Source organism: Mustela erminea, chromosome 3, assembly GCF_009829155.1.
Source record: "Mustela erminea isolate mMusErm1 chromosome 3, mMusErm1.Pri, whole genome shotgun sequence".
Classification (NCBI taxonomy): domain Eukaryota; kingdom Metazoa; phylum Chordata; class Mammalia; order Carnivora; family Mustelidae; genus Mustela; species Mustela erminea.
The window spans coordinates 86,415,277-86,438,006 of NC_045616.1; the positions used below are offsets into that span (position 1 = coordinate 86,415,277).

At 41.2% G+C, this 22,730-nt stretch overlaps 2 protein-coding genes across 8 annotated transcripts in view; both read right to left on the bottom strand.

Annotated features, from left to right (window-relative positions):
* LOC116586455 (protocadherin alpha-C2) overlaps positions 1 to 22,730 on the bottom strand; it is a 183,647-nt gene that overhangs the window by 34,964 nt on the left and 125,953 nt on the right. The window contains exons 1-2 of one of the 7 annotated variants that reach the window (XM_032336462.1): positions 7,925 to 11,046; positions 2,110 to 3,589 (exon numbers count right to left, since the gene is read on the bottom strand). The exons of 4 other annotated variants lie outside the window; for them this stretch is intronic. In XM_032336462.1, coding sequence (XP_032192353.1) covers positions 3,455 to 3,589; positions 7,925 to 10,486 — 2,697 coding nt within the window. In that variant the 5' untranslated portion in view covers positions 10,487 to 11,046 and the 3' untranslated portion in view covers positions 2,110 to 3,454. Of the gene's footprint in view, positions 1 to 2,109; positions 3,590 to 7,924; positions 11,047 to 22,730 lie in introns of those variants that run through there. 2 more of the 7 variants (XM_032336459.1, XM_032336456.1) reach the window with 2 other exon arrangements.
* Positions 1 to 22,730, bottom strand: part of LOC116586458 (protocadherin alpha-7-like) — a 106,192-nt gene that overhangs the window by 1,997 nt on the left and 81,465 nt on the right.

The following is a 22,730-nucleotide window of genomic DNA, read 5'->3' on the forward strand; positions in this document are numbered from 1 at the left end:
AAAACAACTAAAATATTTCCTATTAATCCAATTATCACCATCTCTCCCCTTACCATCAGCAGCACTAGTGTCAACGGTGAGAACCTTCCTTTAGTAAAGACTTGGATATCCATTAGGTAAATGTTGCCAATTTTTCTGTGATTGGGTAACATTTGTGATGAAAACTGCTGCGACTTCATCTTTGGACTGAAAGTACCAACCTCGTTTTGCTTAAAAGCACAGGACTAGTAGGACTGGACTGAGAAACTCAGTTCCCGGAGTGCCTGGGTGGCTCAGTTGGTTAGGCGACTGCCTTCGGCTTAGGTCATGATCCTGGAGTCTTGGGATCAAGACCTGCATCAGGCTCCCTGTTTGGCGGGGAGTCTGTTCTCCCTCTGCCCCTTCCCCATCTTGTGCTTTCTCTCTCTTTCTCATTCTCTCCCACTCAAATAAGTAAATAAATAAATAAAAATCTTGGGGGAAAAAAAAAAAGGAACTCAGTTCACTACACAACCTCACTTCCTCAACTATAACTTGTCATGTTATTTTCTGTAATAGCCCATCAGCAACAAGGTGCTTCTCAGATTCATTTATCAGAATTGTAGTTATGACATATCTTATGGTAGTAAGACTGGGCAGGGAAAAGGAAAGGAAGAATATACAGTGTTTTAAATTTCCACACGATATTAGGCAATAGGATAAGCACTTTAAACGTACTGTTGCATTTACCCTAACACTTTTTTTAGATCATTAATTCTATATAAGGTGTATCTGTTTCGTCCATAAAACATATGAAGATCCTCAGATATTCATAATACAGAGCTATGTCCTCAGAGCTTCACATGGTTCAGGTATTGGGTAGGTTTTAAAAATGTTTCTGAACAAATAAACTATTATGCAAGAGTAACATTAATGTACTTAAATTTATAGAAATAAGAAATCTGAGCTTTAGAAAGATTAAATCACTTGCCTGATTGGTGGGTTTGGCTGATCGTTACATTTAGGTCTCCCTAACACAAAAGTTTGTGCATAAAAAAAAAAATATTTATTTATTTATTTGGAGGAGAGAGAGAGAGAGAGAAAAAAAAAATGTGAGCCAGGCAGGGGACTGCGGGGAATTGGGGTAACAGGGACAGAGGGACAAAGACAGAGAAACTTTCACAGACTCTTCACTGAGGACGGAGCCCATCCCAGGACTCTAAGATCATGACCTGAGCTGAAACCAACAGTCAGCCACTTAACCCGAATGAGTCACTCAGGTGTCCCACAAAAGTTTGTGTTTTAGACTAATTTACATGGAATACATATATTGTTGACTCTTGAACGACATAGGTGTGAACTGCACTGGTCCACTTACATGTCGATTTTTTTCAATAAATACCGTATATAGTACTGTAAATGTATTTTCTCTTCCTTATGGTTCTCTTAATAACATTTTCTTCCCTCTGGCTGACTTTATTGTAAAATAAAGTATATACAATATAAATAACATACAATATATATATAGTATAAATACAAAAATATATTTATATTTTTATATAAATATAAAATATAAATATAAATATAATTTTTATAAATATATAATATATAATATATATTATTAAATATAATATATTTTATATAAACATAAATATATAAATATAAAAATATATTTATACTATATATAATATAAAGCATATAAAATATATAAAAATGCACCATATAAAATATTTACATAACATATAAAATATGCATTAACCAACTCTTTATATTCTTGGTAAGTCTGCTGGGCAACAGTAGGCTATTAGTAGTTAAGTTTTTGAAGAACCAAAATTTATACTTGGATTTTCAACTGTGCTTGGGTCTAGCACCCCTAACCTTGTATTGTTCAAAGGCCAACTATACTTTTTTTTTTCTCTTTGTTATATCTGAGTTTCCCAGATACTGGTTTATTTTTAAATGACACAAAATTTCAAGTAATAAATAAATACATGTGTGTTTCACCCAAGCTTGATTAAAATCAGAAAAACTCAAGTTTAAAAGTTGACTACTGATATACCAGACACATTGGGGACATATACTAAGGATTTGAATGAAGTGTGATTGTTTAGTTTTCTAACACTTGATGATAAATTCCAGAACTATGCTTAATTCCTATTGGTGGAAAGCCCCACTACATTCTGTTGTTTCAAAGCTTAGTCCTTCAGGAGACTAATAGCCACAAAACTCCAGATGTGGAAAAACTGATTTAGGTAGTCCATACAGGTGGCGTAGCATTAATAAAGAGCAAGAAGCCATTTAAGTTTCTACCAAAATTATAATGAAGATTTAATTTATCCTGTAATGATATTATTTATTATTTACACCATAGAATATCTGAGCTATAGAAGGGTGAACCACCTCCTTCAAGACAAATTTAAAATAAAATAGGTTTAAAATACTCTATCTCCTTCAAAAAGAAAAAAAAAAAATCATAGGACCACTCAGGAAACGACACTCCTTGTCATGGAAATCCATGCTGATGCTATTGGTAATCCGTCCTCTGAGACATGAAACTACATGCAATGTCTCCTTTTCTTCCTATAGGGACTCTATTAAGGATGTATCCTGCAGATTTTTCACACTGATACTCTGTGATCATTAGTATAAACTATGAGAGGCAGAATCCTAAAATTCCCCCCCCCCAAGATCCTCACACCTTGATGTATGTGCCTTGCATAATCTCCAAGAATAAATATGATGGCTCTTACTTTGCTTGGAAATTATGTCATATGACACACTTGGCTTTAAGACAGGGAAATCATCTGGGCCAGACTGATCTGAGCACATAAGCCCTTTAAATCTGGGTGTAGAGATCAGAGACAGAGTTGGAGAGATTTGAAGCATGGGAGGGATTCCACAGGAGAGAAGATTCTCCACTGTTAGCTCCAAAGATGGAGGGTATCATGAGGCAAGGACCTGAGTACAACCCCTAGGTAAGTATGGAGTCCACAAAGAAGTAATATCTGCCAACAGCCTGAATGAATTTGAAAGCATATTCTTCCCCAAAGCCTCTAGAAGACAGCTCAGCCAAGGTGCCATATTGACTTCAGCTGTGTGAAAACCTAAGCAGAGAACCCACTCACATCCTGTAGGACTCTGAGATAGTAAATGGGAGTTGTTTTAAACCACGGATTTGTGGCAATTTCTTACAAAGCAATAGAAAATGAATATATAAACTGTTGGGTCAATATGGCAAGAAGGAGTATAACATTTAAAATAATCACTGTTATATTACATACTAGTCTTCTAGTAAAGCAATTGAAAAGATGAGAAATACAAGAATTCTAAGTGAACTACTTTCCTCTGAAGTCACTTGCTAATCCATGAAGCAGGAAAGTAAAAAAATATAGTACTGAAACATACTAATGGGTTCTAGTACAACAGAAAAGGCTAGGTTTGCTTAATTCTGGAGGCACAGCCTGCTAGCACAGCAGTTACTTCCTCACTCACAGTTTCACTTCCCTGGAGCCCAAAGTCCTGACCCTGCAAGGCCAGAAAGGAACTGATGGTGTTTGTGTGCCAAGGAATTAACATTTTTCTTCACCTTTGCAATGTCAGATATTTCTTTGCATTTGTCAAGTTCAAATTCCTGAAAGAAAAAAATTGTAATTTTTAGGTGAGCAGATTTGAAATTTTGCTAAGGAATCCTCTTGCCCTTTGATTTTTGAAATCGTGATTATAGGTTATAATGCTAAAAATATGATCATATGGACAAACTAAATTTATATTCATACTTAATATACACAGGAAGTTTGAACCAGGTGAATTCCTAACAAAAGTCACGTTCAAAGACACCTGTAAATCTCCATTAAATTCATCGAAACCTCTGGACTCAGTAATGGCAAGTTTTCCTCAAATACCTGCGAAATGACATCATCCTAACCTCTCACTGAGAGCAGAAATTGGTGGCAAACCAAGGCAAGTATCCAGAACTGACTCTGCTTTTCTGTCAAGCAGAGAGCATGCCAATGGGCAATTTATAATATGCCAGGCTGTGTCCCTGCAGTGTTTGGAGGTAGACCAGATGCCCATGTGACAGCTCACCCCTGGGTCAGAGGAAAGGGTAAGCCAATGACATTCAAGCTACAATAAATAGGTTTCATCATCAATCAGAATATTTGCAAGATAAGGAGACAGAGAAGAGCTCAGCCATAATTCCATCTGGCTCAGCAGATCTGCAGAAAAAGCAAGGAAGGGGGTAATTTGAAGAAATTATTACATTACCAGACCAAAGAGAATCTTTTCTCAGAACAGTCCTATAACCAATATGGAAATGGCAAAACAAAGTAGCCCACCACTCAAAAGCAGCCGTGAGAGGATGGAACACTGGAATAGAAGTTCACAGATAGAATTTCTTTGCCTATTCTGACCATCACACAGGTTTCATGAATTCACCACCATGTCCCTTTGCACTAAGTGTAAATTCTGATACAGGACAGAGTCACCAGATAGAAAGGTTGGTCCTAGGGGAAAAAATTAGGTGCCACTAGAAGAAGAATTAGCTCTTTCAAATCACTGCATCCACAGTTAGGGGTACAAGTGTATAAACAGTGACAGAAATACGGAAGATCTGATGGCTACAAATTGCTTGAAAATAAATGGCAGCAAACTGATTTCTGCTAGTGTTTTGTGATTTCCACATCTTATGCCACCCGCTCCCACAGAAGCACAGTTGGACAGATCTGCCCAGAGCACTCAGAGTGACTCATGAGGAGCCACAGGACCACAAAGGCACAGAATCTACTTTAAGATTTGGTTTCCTTTTCTTGGAGGCTCTGAAAGGGGCGACAACCACATTCAATATCAGGTTTTCAGAAATCTCCAAAGAGAAATTCTGCCCCATTGCCAAAAAGTTAGTTCAGAGAGCTCATTGCACAAATGGCTCATGAAATCAGCTCACTGGGGGTAAAATCTATCAAAAGATTAGAATCTGATGTTAAATGCTGTTTAATAAGCAAAAAAGAGAAATCAGAAAAAGAACAGAGATGAAAGATCGCCACAGTCTATGCCAAAGTGAAGCAGATAAACAAAAAGATATCAGCTTGAGAGTAACATTTTTACACATTGATCCTCCCGACTGTGATCTACTTTTATGCAAGGAATTATTCTTTCTCCTAAAGCAGTCAATTTACCCTACTAGGTGAACCCATACGTAGTAGCCAAAATGCCAGATTATCACATAACAAAAGGAGTATAAACATGGGGATTTCTGTCTACGCATACTATTTGAGACAGCATAATCTTTGAAATCAGACAGGCAGGACCGAAAACAGACTAACAGAATGACTGTGTGTGTTACTTAACCTCTCTGAGCTTATTTCCTTATATGCTAGATGCTGGTAAGTGTTTCTTTCATGTATGATTTACGGGGAATGAAATCACACATATATCGCAGAGCAGAACATTTTTATATAGCATAGTGGTCACTGAGTGCAGATTCCCTTACTCATCCTTTATCATCTTCATCTCATTTAACGTGCGCACATGGCATGAAGTTTCCCCATCATCTGCAATAACTGGGTAGGGAAAAGAGAAAGCCTACCCTGGGAGTTTAACAGGTTGATCTAGCAGTCATGACTTTCAGAGCTGAGTGACTTCTGCTTCCATTCTGCCATGTTGACCTGACTCACTCCCTCCTCCTAACTGTAATAATTTCAGGAGCTAGAGATCTTAGGGCTCTTCACCGGACTTTTGAACGTGGCTGGCAGAAATCTGCCTTGATTAAAATCATGCATTCATTCTCCTGCCAAAATCCCACAGGAACAAGCACTTTTCTGACATACTTTTCTCCCTCAGTTAAAGGTTTGTGTATCAAAGTCCGTATTAACACACAGGTCAGTGTAAGACAGAAATAGTTCATGTATCAAACTGCCCCAAGCTTTGAGCCTGGAGGAGGGGAAGAGTGTCCTTCAGCTGAGCTTCCAGCTCACAGCTGGCGGCAATGCTCTCCCAGCTCTCACCTGCAGCCCACCCAAGCCCAGAGGGGCTTCACAAGAATATGTTAAGCAAATGTCTACAGCATCCTTATTGAAAGCTAAGCCTTTTTACATGCCTCCAAAAGCGATGATCTAAAGAATTCTGGAAACTCCTTGATTTTGTCCCCCTGTTCTTAATCTGCAATCGGCCTCCAGTGGTTGCTCAATATTGACTAGCAGGCTTCTCTGATACATCCACTTACAATGTACGTGGGAAATATTCTATCCATCTGGGCTTTATTCTGTATTGTATGCATTACTTTCCTCAAGATTAGGAGGAATTTAGAATATGAAACTGTGAACATTAAAAAAAAAAGACAGCTTTGGAATGTCAATGAAAATACATCACAAAAATATAGGAGGAACAAATATTATTAATTCCTTTTGTAGTACCTCTGAAAGTCCTAGCTACAAAGTAGTTGCTTGGGATGATAACAGTTTATCACTATGGATGGAACAAAATTCTGGTTTCTGAAATACAACTTCAAAGTATCACAAATCAGACCTCTATTTTCTATTTTCAAGCATGCGTATGGAGACACACTACCCAAACGCATCCACACATTCATGCACCATCCAGTAATTTACATACCTTCTTCATAATAATGAGCAAGTGACCTTTGCCTACTTAAAACTTAAGGGGCGGCTAGGTGGCACACTCAGTTAACTGTCCGACTCTTGGTTTCAGCTCAGGTCATGATCTCAGGGTTGTGAGATCGAGTTCTGAGTCAGGCTCAGTGCTTAGCATGGAGTCAGCTTGGGACTCTCTCTCCCTCTGTTCCTCCCCAACCCCCCACCTTCATGCTCTCTGTCGCTCTCAAATAAATAAATAAATCTTTAAAACACAAAACTTAAAACCTGTGCATTTATCAACACCTGTCTTCGATGTACAGCAAGCCATCCACTTTCCAAGGCTTTTCTAGCCATTGCAAACTAAATCTTAGATCCAGAAAATGAACATGTGCTTTGGAATATGTTAGACTATTCCTTGAAGTTCTGTCATTTAACAAAGATAGAAAGGACTTGAGAGGCTACTTCGCATCTCATTAAAACCTTTGAAGCTGTCCACAGGAAGTCAGGAGATTACAGATTACATTTAATCTACTGCAGGGACATCATATTACAATGAACGTGCCCTATGCCAAGAAAGGTGACAAACAGGAGAGTTCTTTTCTCCTTCTCCCCAATTCCAGCTTGTCCTGGTATCCACCACATCCCCACTTCCTCAGTCCACTTGTTCTAATACCTCCGTGGCCCAATCAGACAAATCCGTTCTTGGTCTCTTTGCCTTACCATCCTTCATTTCCTCAGGTAACCCCTACAGTAGAATTACCATATCAATGAGCCAAAGCACACTTGGGCTGCAAGGTGAGATCCATAGTCTACAGGACCTCTGACATGAATTGCCAGAAGATCCTATCAAATCAGTTCAGCGCAATTACCAGAAATAGTAACTGGATAATTTTCAAGGTATAAACAAGGACAGCATGCAGAGTCGACCACCACAACCTGTAGAGGTCTCAGAGCTTTTTGAAAACCAACACTCCTAGAGTACTTCCGAAGACAACTTTCCCTCTAGATGATACAGCAGAGGCCATTTCTCCTTGAATCTCAAAACATTACCCAGTATGGCATCATCTTATTCTCAAGCCTGTTCCAGCCCTCTGCAGAGCTCTGTTTTAACATCAAATATTTAAGACCAATCCTTATTTCTCCAACATTGTTATGGTCAAGGCTTCATACGTCTGGAAAGAAAACAAAGTAAAACAATTCTCTGATGTTACTTTTCTAGCGTGGGAACAACACAGATTATAATCAAGTCACAGGTACTATATATATTCAGTTTACCAGGTAACCCCGTCACTGTTAGTAACTCAATGAAGCCAATGACACTTGGGGCGTGGGGAGGGGATGTGTGAAAACGCATGACCCCTTGACTGCTATCTCACCTCGTTTTGAGAAACAGCATCATTTTTGAGAATAATCAGGTTCCCGGCACTCTGCCCACTTTGGCCTGTGAGGTGCCTGCTGTCACTCGTGGCTGCTTGGGCTCCCCCAGGCCCCAGTCCTGTCTGTGCCCCTGTGTTATAAAACATGAAAGTGTCACTCCCTGAGCCTGCTGTCAGACAGGCCTTGTAGCAGTAGGTCTTGGTGAGGGAGCCATTCCCTCGCACTTCAATGAAGTGAGGCTGCACTTTGAGGCCATGGGGTAACCTGGCATCGATATTGTTATTGGCCTGTTTGTTGAGTTCGGCAGGGCAGCGCTCCCTCACTCCACAGAAGCCCCCACAGCACGCGGTGCCGTATGCCGTGTAGCGGTAGCACTTGATGATGCTCAAAACAATGATTGTCAAAAGAAATATAAAAGACACTGTGCTTAATGCTATTATCAGGTAGAGCGTAATTTCAGAATATGTCCGCGGACTCTTAATGTGTCTCTGAGTATCCGGGAGGATTCTGGAGACTCTGTCCACCACAGCCACTGTAATGGCCACGGAGGATGACAGTGATGGCTCTCCATTGTCTCGGACCACCACCGTTAGGTTGAAAGTAGTTCCACTCTCATCTCCCATCTTCCTGGTAGTCCTAATCTCTCCTGTGTGTAGCTCAACTTTGAAGAGGTCCACGTCAGAAGTCTGGGCCAGATGGTAAAAGAGCCAAGCATTTTGGCCAGAGTCTGAGTCCATGGCTATGACTTTGGTGACCAGATAGCCAGCAGGGGCAGTCCGAGGCACCATCTCAATGGCTGCTGAAGAGTTAGTTGAGGTAGGGTACAGGATGTGGGGGGCATGGTCATTCATGTCCACCACATACACATTGGCGGTCACAGTGCTGCTCAGTGGTGGACTCCCCTTGTCCTGGGCCTCCACGGTCACAAAGAACTCCCGAAACTTCTCATAGTCAAAGGAGTTGACAGCATAAAGGCTGCCACTGGCACTGTTAACAGAGACATAGGAGGTGACTGGCAGCCCTTGAATCTCCCTCTCCAGGAGGGAGTAGGTCACCTCCGCATTCTCCTTCTCATCTGGGTCTGTGGCTTGCACAGTGCAGAGCAACACCCCTGGCAAGTTGTTCTCCCCGATGTAGATGGAGTAGGAGTCCTGGAGGAAGCTTGGTGGGTTGTCATTGATGTCAGAGATCTCAACCCGCAGCGTCCGCTGGGATGTGAGCTGGGGTACTCCCCCATCGGTGGCCGTCACTGTGATGTTGTAGGCGGCCACACGCTCCCGGTCCAGCGGACCGCTCACCACCAGTGTGTAGGAGTTTCCAAAGCCATTCAGTCGGAAAGGCAGAGAGGCCTCCAGGCCCAGACTCACCTTCCGGTTGAGGCCCGAGTCTTGGTCATTGACACTGAGGAGGGCCACGACGGTGTTGGATGCAGCGTCCTCAGGCACTGGGCTGTACAGGTCCGTGAGCACTACCTCTGGTGCATTGTCATTCACATCCACAATGTCCACCAACACTTTGCAGTGACCCACCATGGGCACTGGACCCTGGTCAGTCGCCTGCACATAGATCTGGTAGGAAGAGGCCTCCTCATAATCCAGCGCTCCACTTACCCGCACTTCCCCAGTGCTGGCATCGATGCTGAAGAGCTGCCTCTCCCGGTCCGACGTGTAGCTGCTCAAGGAGTACCTGAGCTCGCCATTGGAACCCTCATCCGGGTCCGAGGCATTCAGCTTCACCACCAGCGTGCCTGGCGGGGCGTCCTCCCGAAGCTGGACGCGGTAAGTGGACTGGTCGAAAGTGGGAGAGTTGTCATTAGTGTCCAGGACACGCACGGAGATCTGTGCCGTGCCCGAGCGGGCTGGACTGCCGCCGTCCACAGCTGTGAGAATCAGGTGGTGCAAGACGGCTTGCTCTCGGTCCAGGCCCTTCCGCAGCACCAGCTCCAGCACCTTACTGTTCTCCTGCAGGGGTTTCAGGTCCAGCTCAAAGTGCTCGCTGGGGCTGAGCTCGTAGGTCTGCACCGAGTTGGCGCCCACGTCGGGGTCCTGCGCGCTCTCTATGTGAAAGCGCGCTCCAGGGGCCACTGACTCGCTCACCTGAAGCCGGTAGTCGGGCCGCGGGAAGCGCGGCGAGTTGTCGTTGATGTCCAGCACCTCCACCTCCACGGCGCTCACCGCTACGGGGCTGTGCGCCAGCACCTCCAAGCTGAGCAGGCAGCGAGGCCGCTGCTCACACAGCGCCTCCCGGTCAATGCGCTCGTTGACGAAGAGCGCTCCGCTCGTCAGGTCCAGCTCCAGGTAGCGCGGACTGGGCGCACCCAGATGGTTGATGCGCAGGCAGCCGGGCCCCAAGCGCCGCAGTTCCAGCCCCAGCGCGTTAGCCACGTTGCCCACCAGTGCGCCGGGCGCCTGCTCCTCCGGCACCGAGTATCGCAGCTGGGAGGCCGCTGGGCCCGGCAGCAGCAGTAGCAGCAGGAGAGGCGGAGGCGGCAGCAGCCAGGACATGGGCGGCCGGAGTCGGGGATGCTCTGTCGCCCCAGGTCGGGTACCCCCCAGCTCCATAGCCACCGGCCGCGGCGGAGGTGGGAGCCGCGGGGCAGGGCCGGAGGCAGCAGTTTTCCCAGCCGTGCTCCACGCCCGGGCCCCGCCTCCGCCTCCGCTCGTGCCACCCTGCGCCCGCTCCCCCACGGCTCACGCGTTAGCAAACGCCGGGGGCCGCTCCGATCGAAGGCCCTCCGGAGGGCTCCTGGCCCCTCCGCCCCCGCCGACGCCCCATATCCCAGCTCCTCAGCTCGCCTCAGAGCCGCTCAGCCTGGCTCCGCTGCCTGCCTGCCGCCGCCGCCGCTCCAGGGGGAGGGAAAAGGAAGCAGAAGGGGAGGGGGAGGAGCGCTCCGCAAGTCCGGCTCGGATTCCGCACCGAGGTGGCAGACGGCGACCGGGAGCGATCGGTCGCTCCAGCCACTCCAGCCCCGGCTCCCTCAGCCTGGCCCCGCGGGATCCCGGCAGACCGCGGGAACGCGGCCACTCCCTTTCTCCCTGCCCCCCAGCTCCCTGCTCAGCCAGTCTCCACGGTCCCTCCGCCGGCTAACGCGTCTCGTAAAGAGATTATTCTAGGACAAGCAGTTCTGTTTCTAGGACTTGGGCTATCACCTTCCCAGGAAAAGATTTCCAAGCGCGATTCAGGAAAATAAACTCGGGGCCTTAGCTTAGTAGGGGCATCTGGGCGGCGGCTCCACATTCAAGAGAAACAAGCGCAAGGGAGGCGCTCTGGGGTTGCTGACCATGGGGATTATTCACCTGACCCCAACGTTTTCCCTACAATACTCCTGAATAGTGCAGAAAGTATTCAGCTCCTGGGGCAAAGGGAGGAGGATGGCAAGTGCGGTTCTCTTCTGCGGCGCAAGCCCTAAACATCCTGGGATCCCAATACTCAGTTCTGCTAGTAGCCAAGTGGCGCTAGCTTTCAACGTGTACCTTGGCAAATAACCAAGAAAACATGCAAAATTTTATTTTAAAAACTGGCTCCATAAAACTGCAGGCGAAGGTCTTATTTGACCCCTTTGTTTCATAGTGGGGAAATCTGGTAAAATTTTAAAGAAATTCTTCCCACAAGTTTTTCCTTCTTTTACTCCAAATCTTTTTAATTTATCATCCAAGACATTTTCTTTGTTCTTTCAAGAGTGATTTAAAAATTTTTCTTGAACAGATGACAATGTCTTCAAGAGCCTGCAAAACCATTACATCAAGAGGGTGATTCTTGATCTCCCAAGCCAGGCTAGAATTTGGACTCCATGAATGCTTTGCAGTGAAAAATCTGCTGTTATTAAGCAAAATGGGGGACATTGGGATTTATCTTACAACAGTCAGCAGTTTCGATGGCTGCAGCTCCCCTCCCATAAATATGAGGTTCCTTTCCACCTCTGGCCCTCCTTTCTCCTAAGACTCAACCTTGTATTTCTACAGAGACAACCAGTTTCTCTTCAGTGAATGAGAAGGCTAAAGGATCAGAGGAAGTGTCTCTGTGCTGTGTCACTGCCTCTTCTTCTCTGTTCCAGACACCCACTCTTCCCAGGCCATCTCCTCTCTTCCACAGGAATTTAAAATCCATTGCCCCACGTGCAAAAAGCACTCACCAAAAAGTCCTGTCCCTTTCTCATCTCCCAGCATCCTCTCACTCCTCCATCTCCCTCTGTGGGTCATTTTCTAGCTATGGGCTGGAATAACGCCAGAATGAGAGCTGACATTTGGCATTCTTCCCTCCTTGAGGGGATGGCTGAAGGGGCCAAGGCAATGATCCTAACACCCAGATTTCAAAGACCTGAACTAGGACCTCCCTTCCTTCCCACCCACTAAGTGCACTTGCTGACAACACTCCACAACCCAACCAATTTGATTCCAGAGATGCTCCCAGATTCCTCCTATCACTGCTGCTTCTTATTTGTCCTCTTCATTCCTTCAAGGGTGCAGAGTGGGAAGCAATTTCCATCACATACTATTCCTGTCTCTTTTCTTAGGTCTCTGGCTTCTCCTTCTCTGTCTGCTTCCTCCCCAAATGTCCCTACAATAACTCTGTCTCTGTTTGCTATGGTAATTTGATCTCAGAAAGCCTTAAACTCTCAAGTGCATGAATTGTAGGCCTGGCCTGTGTCTTCACCCATTACTTATTTCTGAAAATAAATGGCTTATAAGTGGAATCAAGTTATAAGTTGTCAGGAAGAGTGACCTTTTCTTTTTTCATCTCCTCCCAGGGCCTGACAGTCACTGCCACCTCTGCCCACAGCTCAGAAACCTGGCCACTGGGTATTGACCATGCATGGATCTGTGCCCCTGAAAAGATCATAGGCACTTAAGGAAGAGTGACACTTAAAGTGACAGAGGCTTTGTAAAGTCTTTAATGGAAGCCCCCAAGTGTCACATCTCTAGAGAAAAAACAAGGCTTGTCTTTTAGCAATTTTGTCATCTTTCAGGAAGGACACCTGCCAGGTTATCCGTTTTGATGTGTCAGGATCATAAGTTTCAACTAGTATTTACACCCTCAGTGATTGAGAAGGCAAACAGAAAGCCAACACAAATCAGTCATCTTTTCAAAGACATTGTCCTAAAGAGATTGTACTATATTTGGCACTACAATGATTTTGTTCCACACTCTACTGTACTAAGCCTCTTGCCAACCTTCCTAGTTGGTGGAATGAGATTGCTCAGATTGCTGGCAAGTGTCCTGTCGACAATATGAATGTTAATGCCTTGACCACTGCTTCCCTTACTTTGTACTCCTTCCCTTGGACCTTCAAGAACCCCTATTAAAAAGCAGAGTAGCACAGTGTTTAGGAACACAGACTTTGGAGTTGGTCATCCACTTGCCAGTGACTAACCATATGGCCTTGGACATGCACTGAAATGTAAGCTTCAGTTTACTCATTTTAATCAGGGAAGACAGACAATATTAAGTAAGGGTAGTTATGATTATACAAGATGTTGTATTTAAAGCAATTTACATAGTGACTGACAAGTATGTTATAACTATTATTATTATTAAAATGCAACAATTTATTATCACATAATACTTGACAGTATCTATATAGCATGGCGGAAGTCAGTGATGATGGGAAGCTGAGTGTGCACCAAAGTTAAGCTTTCCCAATTACTTCTAGAGCTTAGCCTATATTTTGAAAACGAAAACCAGTCCCTTTTTGTATCACTAAGGAAAAGGGACTTCTGTCATGAGAATTCCTTCAAGGGATTTGCTTCCTCACAAGAGATTCACCTTTTTTTTTTTTTAAGATTTCATTTATTAATTTGAGACACAGCATGCGCAAGCGGGGATGAGAGGCAGAGGGAGGGGGGTAAGCAGACCCCTCTAAGTGCAGAGCCCAATGTGGGGCTTGATACAGGGCTTCATGTGGCGGTTCGTTCCCAGGACCTGGGATCATGACATGAGCCAAAGTCAGATGCTTAACAACTGAGCCACCCAGGTGTCTCCAGAGATTCAACTTTTTAGGATACGTGAAAATACTTGAGCAACAGAGCACAGCAGAGTTCCCAACATGCTGTAATCTCCAGCACACAGCACAGTGCTAGGCACTTAATTAATGTTTTTTGAACAGAACTAAATATACAACTTCTGCAATTCTCTGAAATAGAAACAGCTTCTTCTTTTTGCTCTCCCCAAGTCTTACATACATTCCAAAATCCATCTTAAAACTCATCTAATCCAAGAAACGTCTAGTCTCATAATGGCCTTTTTCCCCCTCTTCCGCAGTCTACCACATATTTCTGAATGCTGACATGTGTCATTCTTCATTCATCCGAATGCTTTAATAGTATCTCTTCACCTGAATTATAAGCAACCTGCAAAAGAAGTCTTTTTCTGTGTATTCTTTTTTTTTTTTAAGATTTTATTTATTTATTTGACAGAGAGAGAGAGATCACAAGCAGGCACAGGGGCAGGCAGAGAGAGAGAGGAGGAAGCAGGCTCCCCGCTGAGCAGAGAGCCTGATGTGGGGCTCCCTGGACCCTGAGATCATGACCTGAGCCAAAGGCAGAGACTTAACCCACTGAGCCACCCAGGCGCCCCACTTCTGTGTATTCTTCACAGTGTGGGAAACCCTATAAACTTTCAATAAATGATAATTGTGTCATTTTCTTCAGATCCTTTTTGGCAAATTCAAGAGCTGCTACAGTTTGGGCTTGTCCTCTTCATTGTATATGGACAGATCTAATGGAGAAGGGGCTCAAGAGTCTGAAATGAATTTACTGTGGGTTTTTTTCCTTTAAAATTTGAAATACTTTGTATTTCATATTTGTATATACCCCTGGAGAACTGAATCCCACTAATAAAGTTGCTGAACTCTAAAAAGACTCTGCCCAAAAGTATTAAGTGATCATTCTTTCTACTTTATATTGTAATCATAAAGTACAAGTACTTGCTGCTTGTAACTAACAAAAAAAGTGACAGGTTAAGAGAAGTGCCATGATAGGCAAGGTTTTGTGTCACGGTAGACACAGTTTTGTTTATCCCCATGGTAGACAATAATTTTGAGATAGTATTCCTCAATTATATCCCTTCATTATATTTGTAAAATGAGTCTATCATGAAGTCACTGGACACAAGAGCAAAACCAATCACAACACAACTGAATTAAGGCTATAAGAAAAATACCAGCACTCAGTGAACTCTCCCCATTCACATAAATTTTTCCTTTGTTATTGCATCATTACAAATAATCTCACTTTGAGATGATCAGAACCAAACCATCTGGAGTTTTTTGGCTGTGGGGCAAAGGGACATACTCCATTAGTTTGATCGGGCTTTTTGGGTGGACCATGATGAGAATATCTGCCAAATCAGGAAGGATTTTTATTAGTGCAGCCCCAAAGTTGTTAAAAATTTTCACTTTGTTATAAAGGACCAGGACTTCTGGTCTTTATGCATCTCCAGAAGTCAAATACTTCCCTATATGGATACAGCATTTTCTATAGATACACCACCCAGTGGATGGGGACATAAAAAAGATTTTTCATGTAACATGACAGCTAAATTTTTTTCACATTCCCTTCCCTCCAGAAGGCATTAGCTTTCAGGGAGAAACCTCTACATTTTTAGTTCTGAGAAACTAATATACTATTGATTCTGAACTGAGGCATCTAAAAACTGCTTAGAATAAACAAAGGGACTCAGACTATCTTTGGATGAATAACAGTAAAAGGAGAGACTAGGTTAAAGGATTGGGGCAGACAGTGCAACATTAACAGATAAAACCAAACTGTTCATTTAGTTTCTGGCTCTGCTTCTCTATCAGTATTCTCAATGGAGATAGCCTAACAAAAATTATAGAATGTTAAAGGTTGAAATATATTTAGAAAATGTATTGCCCAGATTCTTTGTTTTTCATCAAAGGAAATGTTTAAGCAGAACTTAAACCTCAAGATCGGTGCCAGAAGTAAGTCAAGTGTCTTTAACAAGATATATGATCTTCCAGGGTAATGGAAGAATTTACAGATGTGACCAGGGAACTAAATTTCCTATTTTTTTTTTAAGAGTGCCTTTGAATTTGATATAAATTCCTTAAAAACTCTGATATTAATAAAGTGATTGTTTATGAGCATTAGAAATGATGGCATTCATGCTAGGGACTACTTAACCAAACTGGTAACATCAAGTCAACCGCATAGACTTAAAAAAATATTTCACATTGGCATTCTAGATTTTCAGTTACCAGTCTTTGATAAGGGAAATTCTACAGGCACAACTTCTCTGAAGTTCACAGAGACAGTTAAACAAAATCTCCCAATATAACCTTGCAGACAAAATGACGAAAGAAAAGCTGCAAAACAGTATAATTAGGTGATTGCTTAACTGTGTGAAAAACACTGCCAAAGAGTGTTTATTAATGGAATGCTTTAGAACGTTAAATCTAACTGGGTGAATACAGCAATCCAACTGACTGGTCTTAGCCTATTTAACATTTTATCAATGACTCAGGACAAGGAAGCATCAAGTGTCCAAGCCAATCCAGGAACAAACTGCGTTCTCTGGAATGAAAACAACTGCCTAGGTTAGCCATGTTTCTAACTCACTGAAAATAGCACCAATATTCCATTTGAGATTCAATACCTACCAGAAATTACTAAGTTTGTATTTAAACTAATTTCTGGCTTCTAGCATTGCCATTAAAACTTGTTCCAAGCTTCCATTCATCACTTGAGGCCTCTTATTTTAATAGAAATCCTTGTCTGGCCCTGTTTCTCCTTGTAATTCTTGGGATTTTAGCCATAGAATGAACTAAGACAGGAATCTGGCATTAACGAACATCTTTGTTCCCAAGTGCATTTTAGCCAAAGCATTCATTGATTTGGATGTTTTTTTTTTTTTTCTTTCTCAAGAAAAAAAAAAAAAACCACCATACATATTACTGTGGTTCTTTGAATTTAAACTGTTTTCCAAGATATGACTTGGGCTCATTCTAAGTGAAGGCCATAATTTGCTTGCTGCTTAGAAAAAAAAAACAAACAAAATTGTACCTCTCAGATATTTCTCAGAAGTATCTGTTCATATATTCAAAGTATGAGGTAATTGTTGGCTTTGGGGATCCCTCTTTCACCCTGATGCCTTAGCACTTAACAGTTATTATTTCTATACGTATTATCTCATTTAATCCTCACAAGAGCACAGTGAGGTTGGTATTGATATAAATACTGGATCAGAATCTCCAGGAAATTTTTTTCCATGCCTCTGTTTCTTGAGATTCTGCTATAATATCTGACCATTACACATGTACTCCTGATTAAGAATTGTATTATTTGGGACACCCAAGTAGATCAGTTGGTTAAGCGTCTGCCTTCAACTTGGGTCATGATCCCAGGATTCTGGGATCAAGTCCCACATTGGGCTCCCTGCTCAGAGGGAAGCCTGCTTCTCCCGCTTTTGCTGTCTCTTTCCCTTTCTCTATCAAATAAATCAATAAAATTGTTTAAAAAATTGTATTATTTGGCCTCGAGAGCTATTAATTTCCAAGTATTTCAAATGGGATTCTATTCAATTGTTTCCATAATTACAAATTTCTTTTTCTTTTTGAGACTTTGATTGGATCTTCTGATTTTTTTAATGATTAGACTTGATAAAATTATGATACAAAATAAATTTTTATTTCCTACCCCAAGCTTTTCTTTATCATCTTCCCACCCATGATATTTTGCTTAAATTTACAAATGAAGTTTTACAAATGATTCTGACTTTTCTGATATAAATCCCACTCATGTATTCCTTGAGATAGATGTTGTTACATAATTCCTTCAGCGGTTATGTATACAATACATTGTAAGTTGGGTAAAATATAAATCCTTTAAATTAGCTAAGTTAATATGTAGTGTGTTTTCAATGAATATTAAAAGATCTTTTAAGGTATTTTGATGAGATCATTAAGGTTATCTAAAAAACTTTCTTCATCAAAGGTCTTTTTGGGGCACCTGGGTGGCTCAGCCAGTTAAGGATCTGTGTTTGGCTCAAGTCATGATCCCAAGGTCCTGGGATCTAGCACCAAGTTAGGCTCCCTGCTCAGTGGGAAGCCTGCTTCTCCCTCTCCTCCTCCCTTGTGCTCTCTTTTGCTATCTCTCTCTCTCTCTCTCTCTATCTATCTCTCACAAATAAATAAATAAATGACTTAAAAAAAATAAGCTCCTTTTTAAAAAGTGATTCAGGAAAGACATATAGATTCTTAAATTTGTAGTAACCTCAGAATTTCTTACAAAGCATCTTTAAAATAGTAAGATCTAAGATTCCACTAGCAATTATAAAATTATAAATTATAAAAATTATAAATTCCACTAGCAATTATAGACCCCCCTCCAACAGCTCCTTCAAGGTTTTAAATCACACTGAATGCTAAAATCATGCATCTAGGTAGGGCCCTCTTCTAGTACTCCTGCTTAAAGTAAAATCAAATCCTATGATTCAAGATCTAGCTCTACTGTTTACTAATTACGTGTCCTTGAAAAAGTTGTTTAATTTCCCTAATACTCAGCTTAGTAAAATAAGAAACACATAGTACTTACTATAAATGTTTATTGAGATAAAGCATGTAAAAATTTCAGTATATAAGTTCTCAGTGATTATTAGCCAGAAAAAAGAAGGGGTAGCATAGGGATAGAAGTCTCATGAAATTATCCAAATAACCTGAGAAGAAGGGAGTAAAAAAGGGGGGGAATACAACCTTCTGCATTCTCTCTCTTTTTTTATATTACAAGCAAAAAAATGCTTATTCTACCTAACTGACAGAATAAGGTAGAGTGGAAGAAAATCTAGTACTGGTTCTATTTATACAGCATCTCTGAATTAATGGTCTCAAAAGATCTTAAAATCATTTAAGTTGAGGCATCTATAATTGGCTGATGCCAACTTCAGGTTTTCAGCAATGAACAGGAAAAAAAATACATAAAATTCCCCAATCAATCAACACTTTAACCTGTGACTTTTTTTTTTAATCTAAATCTATTGGAGAATTCTCCAATAAATCCAGTGAACCAAAGACAATGGAGTGGTAACTTTAACAAAGATATAAAATTGAGGCAGAGAATAGCTCAATAATTTACTAGAAATACGGAGTTGATTTCAAGAAGACATGGGTAAAAATTGCACTTTCTCTCTTTCCAATTCAATGTTACATCTATTATAACAGAGTTGTCACCCTAGGATTTTCAATATCCTTTACAATTAAAATTTCATCATAACCTCCCATGATTAGTTGTCTATAGTACCCTTAAGCAAGACTAGTATTCCTGTGATCCAATTATTATAAGCTCATTTAAAATCTCAACTGTATATGAAACATTCATGGGTTCATAAATCAATGTATACATAGTATATACTGGACAGCTCTGTCTCTTAGAATATGTGGATTTAGTGCTCCTTAAGCTGCAAAGAGTTGAGGAATAAAGACGATTTTCAAATTACAAAAAGTCATTCTTTCCACAGGTCAATATTGATGTGTTAAGAAAGTAGCAATCACCTTGATAAAGTCAGGCTGTGATTTCCTGGGTACAAGAATGAATACTGCATCTCTGGTTGAAAACGCAGTTTATAATTCTGAGAACCTGGCAATTGTAGGCTGCAGACAAACACAAAATTATCATTAATTATTCCCTAATCTTACTTCCCCCAGGGCCAATATATTTTGGGGAAAAAAAAAAAAAAAGAAGGGATTCAGTGGTGTTAAACAAGAAGTGCTAACTTGGAAATACAGGAAATAGGAAATCACATTTATTTCCATGTAACTTTTTCAAAAACTCTTGCATGTTGGTCTAATGAAGCTAGATTTAAATTCAAATTCATCAAGGATTCATAATCTAGTATGTGCCAATCTCATTAAAGAAATATTTTAATATGCATCAAGATTATTGAGTCAACATTAAGTATATGGCATAAATCCTGTAGGCAAGCAGACATTTCATAATTCTCCAACAAACCCTCACTCATCACTAATCTTAAAGGCAGAAAAGTTTGAATTCTAGATGGAGACATTTCTTTTCTTCCTTGATTTAGGTAAGTTTAGTGGCTCTCAATTTTTAGCATCCATGACAATCTCTCAAGGTGGTACCAATACAAGTAGGAACATTATACTTGAAAAATTTATGTGATTTTCAAGCTTACTATTATTTAGATATAATATTCACCATACAGAGTTATTTTGGAACATACCCTTGAGAAATATGTGCATTTCAGTTCCATTTAATTTTACCTTATGTCTATTTTAATTTTTATTTTTTTTAAAGATTTTATTTATTCATTTGACACAGAGATATCACAAGTAGGCAGAGAGGCAGGCAGAGAGAGAGAGAGGAGGAAGCAGGCTCCCCGCGGAGCAGAGAACCCGATGCGGGACTCGATCCCAGGACCCTGAGATCATGACCTGAGCCGAAGGCAGCGGCTTAACCCACTGAGCCACCCAGGCGCCCTATTTTAATTTTTAAATCTCAGAATTTTTAGAGAAAAAAATGGCCTTAAGTTAGGGTTTAAGAATCTTTTTTAAAAAATATTTTTTAAATTTATTTATTTGACAGAGTGATTACAAGTAGGCAGAGAGGCAGGCAGAGGGAGGGAAGCAGGATCCCTGCTGAGCAGAGAGCCAGAAACAGGGCTTGATCCCAGGACCCTGAGACCATGACCTGATCGGAAGGCAGAGGCTTAACCCACTGAGCCACCCAGGTTCCCCTAGGGTATAAGAATCTTAATGGCAGAGATAAGTCTGAACAAAACAATCTCACTATATATATTTTTTATTTATTTATTTTTTAATAAACATATATTTTTATTTTTATTAAAATAAAACATGTCCCAGCTGTCTCTCCAATGCAGATCTTCCATCCAAGAACTTACTTGGGGTGTCCAACGGGCTCAGTCCACAAAGGACGTGACTCTTGATCCTGGGGTTGTGAGTTTGAGCCCCACATTGAGGGTAGAGATTATTTAAAGAAAAGAACTTACTTGATATCTGATAGAATAATGAATTGGAATGAACTGTTAAAGTAGAATAGGAATGCTTTTATTCTATGAGCACACACAGGTGATATTCTTTATTTTCTTACATAGAACAAACATCATTCTAAACAATAGTTTATTCTCCCGATGTTTGGAATATATGTATTAAATACTTGTTTAGATACACACACACACACACAAAATCATGTCCACCCTCAGATGCTGGGGAACTTTTCATTCATTTGACATTTATTGAACATTAACTTTGTGGCAAGGACTGAACTAAATAACTATATAACTATATATAGTTAACTATATATATATATATAAAATTAAATCTGTATTTAGTTATAGATATATATCTATAACTAAAGTGTTATAACTATAACACTTTCTTGGTACTTCTTATGTACAGTTTTAATTTATATGTCAAATTGAGGTAATACATGTAGATATTTTCCCTGTTCAATATGCTTAAGACACAGAGTTTACTCATTCATGCTACAAATATTGAATGAAAAACCATTACCTATCAGAAAATCTGCTGGCTACTGGAGGAACAATGGCAAAAGAAACAGACATGATATTGATCATGGAGTAGTGCAGTAAGGGAGGTAGATGATAAGTGAACAAATAAGTAGGCAAAATGTAAAAATGTCAGAAACAACCAAGAAATTATGATAAAGGATCCCTGAAGGAAATATATTTAGAAATAGCTATCAGCAAAGGCCTTCAGGAGGAGGTGACGTTTAAAAATTGTGACCTGAAGGATAAGAAGAGGCTAGCGAAGCAAAGACTAGTGAGGAGAGCATTCCCTGCTGGGAGAACATCAAGTGTGAAGGTACTAAAGTAGAAAAAGTCAGCCAGACTTGAAGATTAGAAAGACAGATAGTGTGGCTAAAGCATAGGGAGCAATGGGCCTAAGATGGATGGGAAACAACCAGGGGAGGGATCTTACAGTCTTGTACATTACCATAAAGAGTTTGGATTTTATTCCATTTATTCCAAGGTAAAAAGCCATTGTAGGTTTTAAGCAGTACATGAGATGATTCATTGTATATGTATATATATATATGTATATGTATATATATATATATATATGTATATATATAAATACTACCATAATTACTATATGGAGAATGAGATAAGGGTGCAGGAAAACTAGTCACAAGGCTATTGCATCCATTCAGGGGAGATAAGATGGTGATGTGGACCAAGGTAGCAGTTGTTGGTCGAAGATGGACACCTGTCAACTAAGTTTCAGAGGTGGAATTTATAGGACTGATTAACTAAAGAGCAATGACAAGATACCCTTTAGAGAGGTAGCTGTCAAGAATGACCCCCCAACTTCCGCCATGAGGAACTGGGTGGACAACGGAACCAGTTTCTAAGGACTATGGGAAGAGATGGTCTGAGCAGGTATGGAAATCAAGGATTCTATTTTAGACACGTGTGAACTGCCTGAAAAAAGCCAAGCAGAGATGTTAGGCAATCAGATAGAGTTTGGAACTCAGCAGAAGGGTCTGGGCTGAAGATTTAAAATTATAGGAGCGCCTGGGTGGTTCAGTCAAGCTTAGCTAAGCGTCCGCCTTCGGCTCAGGTCATGATCCTAGGGTTCTTGGATTGAGCCCCAAATTTAGGGCTCTCTGCTCAGTGGGGAGCCTGCTTCTCCCTCTCCTCTGCCCCTGCTTGTGCTTTCTCTTTCTCTCTCTCTCTGCTGAATAAATAAATAAAATCTTTTTTAAAAATAAAATTACAATTGAATAAATATCTTCTGAATGAATGTGGACACTGTGGTAAAGGGGCAGAGTTATCCCCTATCCTTTGATAGTT